At 37.9% G+C, this 3829-nt stretch overlaps 1 protein-coding gene across 2 annotated transcripts; it reads left to right on the plus strand.

Annotated features, from left to right (window-relative positions):
- Positions 1–1410: 1410 nt before the first annotated feature.
- Positions 1411–2618, plus strand: NKX2-4 (NK2 homeobox 4). 2 transcript variants are annotated; one of them, XM_066594531.1, is made up of 3 exons: positions 1411–1777; positions 1954–2409; positions 2479–2618. In XM_066594531.1, exons 1-3 carry the CDS (start codon positions 1411–1413, stop codon positions 2616–2618), a joined length of 963 nt encoding a protein of 320 aa, XP_066450628.1. The 2 variants fall into 2 exon arrangements, with proteins under 2 accessions (XP_066450628.1, XP_066450627.1); XM_066594530.1 differs by having other exon boundaries at positions 1954–2618.
- The last annotated feature ends 1211 nt before the right edge of the window (positions 2619–3829 follow it).

Consider the following 3829-nt stretch of genomic DNA (forward strand, 5'->3'; position numbering starts at 1 on the left):
CTAACCTACAGAAAGACCACCCTACCTCCTTAGCATGTGGTCCTCTGGTGCGTCTCCTAGGTCTTCTATAAAATAAGAGTCCTCTCTAAACTCAATTACATGCATTAATAAGAATAATTATTATGACTGTGATATTATTAAATTCTTGAGGACACAGCTGGCATATATCTTGAAGACTCTACATCACCTATCACAGCCAGGAAGTTATTTCCTTATGGTAACCTGAATGGAAAAAAAAATTTAAATTAGATATAAGTACAGGATGTATAGATAAATAATATATAAATAAAAAGATAATTTTCACGTATATATGAAAGATTAGATAAAAAATATTTTCTTCCTTTGCTTTTAGGAAACAAATGTTGTAAAAGTAACAAGTACAATTTTATCTGACGCTTTACCTCTCTAGTACCGAAAATGCACTCTAGATATAAACATTTTTCCTACTTTTAATTTTACCTATTTTGCCAATAAAATGTTATTAAAATATTTCAATTTCCATGCTGTTGCACTAAGATATAAAGTGTAAAATAGTTGTATTACAGTTAGCTACAAATTAAGTGAATTCATTACCATTATTCCTATTACAGAACTAAGCATACATCACCCACGATACTAGATGGGAACATATATGAATACTTTACGTATAGTAGTTTAAGTCGTACACCACTCTCCTTCAGCACTGTATACAGGACTGTGTACGAGATCTGGAAACAATAAGTAAGGTGAAGATTCAATGGCTAAATGACTGAGGAATGCACTGAGCAAACACTAGCACAACTTGTTGCTGGTAGTGAGTGCCAATGTTTGTTCTTGAGACATAACATTTTGGTGGCTACCATTAGGAAGAAATACGAAAAATATACTTACTTTTTGAGGGTGAATGTTCTCCTTGGTGTCTCTTAATACTTAAGATGCTGTACAAGGCTTCTTTCTTTTCTATGGTTTAGTTTCTCAGCAGGTAGAGATGTCAAACTATTTTACCATTACTAGCAGGTGTCTACTCTTGATTATTCATAGATGTTGAGAGTCATTTACATCCCTGGCCCAGGAATGTGCTTCCAGGAATGACTCTAGCTGGCTTACATTAGGGTCTTCATTAGGAAAGTAACTGCATCTTTAGTCAATTATCTTGAAAATGTGTGAATGAGTATTGTGTGATGGTCTCCTGTTGCCCCTCCCAGGCCTCCCCCTTCCCTCCCACTTCAGTGAGTGTTGTAAACCTGGCTACAGGCTAAAATAAACCCGAGATAAGAGAGCTTAGGTCTCGCCTACTTTGTAAGGCGATCAATCGGATCTCAGGCGTCCTCCAAGCACTCTCTTACGTAGACAACATCCATAAGGAGAAAGAATTGACACTACACAAGGCTGATCAGATCATCAGTTTTTTACCTGCTTGGTCGCTGAACCATGTCGTTGAGCCCAAAGCATACTACACCCTTTTCAGTGACCGATATCCTGAGTCCCATTGAAGAGAGCTACAAGAAGTTTGGTGGCATGGACAACACTGGTAACCTGAGCACCTCTCTAGCGTATAGACAGACTCACGTCTCCCAGACCGGGATGCAGCAGCACTCCATGGGCCATAATGCCACAGTGACCACCACATATCACATGCCACACGGTGTTTCTCAGTTTTCACATGGTGCAATGGGTGGTTACTGCAATGGAAGCATTAGCAATATGGGAGATATCTCTACTTATCAAGATACCATGAGGAATAGCGCAGCAGCTACCGGCTGGTATGGAACCAACCCGGACCCCAGATATTCTACAAGTGAGTACAGCTTTTTTTCCTTATGTCTATTAAATTATCTTAAACTGTTGTTCATAGTTAGGGTATCTGGCATAAATATCTCACATATTAATATTGAGACTAAAGCGAAATTTAGGTCAAGTGAAATGCTGGATGAAGGACTTGCAATGTCAACAAGCTAATTGCATGTATGTCAGTTTCTAGATTTATGGGACCATCTACTGGTATGAACATGGCCGGAATGGGCACCTTACAAGGTATAGCAGAAGCCGCCAAATCAATGGCTCCTCTTCATGCAGCTCCTAGAAGGAAGAGAAGAGTTCTTTTCTCTCAGGCTCAAGTGTATGAGCTGGAAAGGAGGTTCAAGCAACAGAAGTATCTCTCAGCACCTGAAAGAGAACACCTAGCCAGCATGATTCACCTTACCCCTACTCAAGTAAAGATCTGGTTCCAGAATCACAGGTACAAAATGAAAAGACAAGCAAAAGACAAAGTCACACAACAACTTCAGCAAGAAAGTAACTTGTGCCAACAACAATCACCTCGCCGAGTGGCAGTGCCGGTCCTTGTAAAAGATGGCAAGCCGTGTCAAAATAGTTCCAATAGTTCAACAACTGGACAAGTAACGCAGCAACAGCAGAACAGCTCCAACGGCGTACTGTCTTCTTCTAACAGCTCTGTACACTCGCACCAGAATCAACAGGTTAACTCCATAAACCAAGCCCCAGATTTAGAAGAAATGTCCCCTAGTCCACAATCCCTTCATAATCAGGTGGCCAACATAGCACAAATGGACGCTTCAAGTGTAGACTATAGCAATGGTATGGTCAATCCTGGCATGCTCTATGGAAGAACGTGGTGAGGTTAAAAATCCCTGTGCATGTGGATTCACCTACAGGTCAAGAGCTACTGACAGTCTATTCTTTCCAATAGTAGTCTGCACCTTCATGGGGGTTGAAACACTGAAATATAATTTTTCTTCTCTACTATAGACTGCAAAAACTGGCAATAGGGCTTGGAGCAGAAGTAGTAAAATGTTATGGACATCGCAATCTGGTGCACATAATCTGCAGACTACAGTGACATTTCAATGAAACAGAAGAATGGGGGAAAAAAAGCAAAATAATCCTAAAACGTAAAGCAAAGAACGTTTATATTTTTCTTATGCCGAGATAAACTAATAACGTGACAATATTTTATTGACACAACTACTCAGTCAACCAGAGACTCATTCAGCTCAATACAGGACAGACTGATCAGGCTGGTACTAGGTGTTTAATACACTTTTCAAGGATAGTATTTTATAGACATCCTCTTTACAGTATTTTATAGATTTTTTTTGTTATTGTTTCCAGATGTTATGTGTTCAATGAAATAATACAACTGTAATATTTATAGAAAATTCTGTAAAAGTAGCCGCAATGTATTGCTGAGTATTGTATATTTTATTTTTACATATTTTAGTATTTTACATAATTAATGTAAAGAAAAGTCAGAAAATGTCAAACCCCAGCTACGAAACATTACTCTGTTTTTTTTCATGGTCTAGATTTATTTAATATAAGTCAATTCCCAGTAATTGTATCAGTTCTTTCATATACAAACAATTGGTTGTCATATTTGCGTTTCTCTTTGGTGAGTGCTCACAAGTTTGTCCCGTATTTATTATTTCTGACATTTCTGCATTGTTTTGATGACTTCCATTGGTTGCATTAAATCTAAATATTTGGGCACATCTAAATAATTTAATTAATAAAAAAAAAACCTACAACTACTAACGTCAAGTGCACAGCTGATGATTTTGTTGCTGCAATTAAAAAATTTGCATTGCATTGTCACAGTGATAGGGTTTCATTTGCACTACTGAACAGTGTAACTCATACTTCTGGCTAATATCACACCAAAAGCTACAACGTGTTTCCTTTATATGTTTTTAACCTGAACGTTGACATGATACATAATTTTGACCAATCCCCTATCATACAGGAAAAATATCAAATAAACACAGATGCGACAATGCTGGGTAATTGGGAGCCATATGTAGTAGAATCATCACCATGGTAGACCTTATTG

Source organism: Eleutherodactylus coqui, chromosome 3 (assembly GCF_035609145.1).
Source record: "Eleutherodactylus coqui strain aEleCoq1 chromosome 3, aEleCoq1.hap1, whole genome shotgun sequence".
In the NCBI taxonomy this organism is placed as follows: domain Eukaryota; kingdom Metazoa; phylum Chordata; class Amphibia; order Anura; family Eleutherodactylidae; genus Eleutherodactylus; species Eleutherodactylus coqui.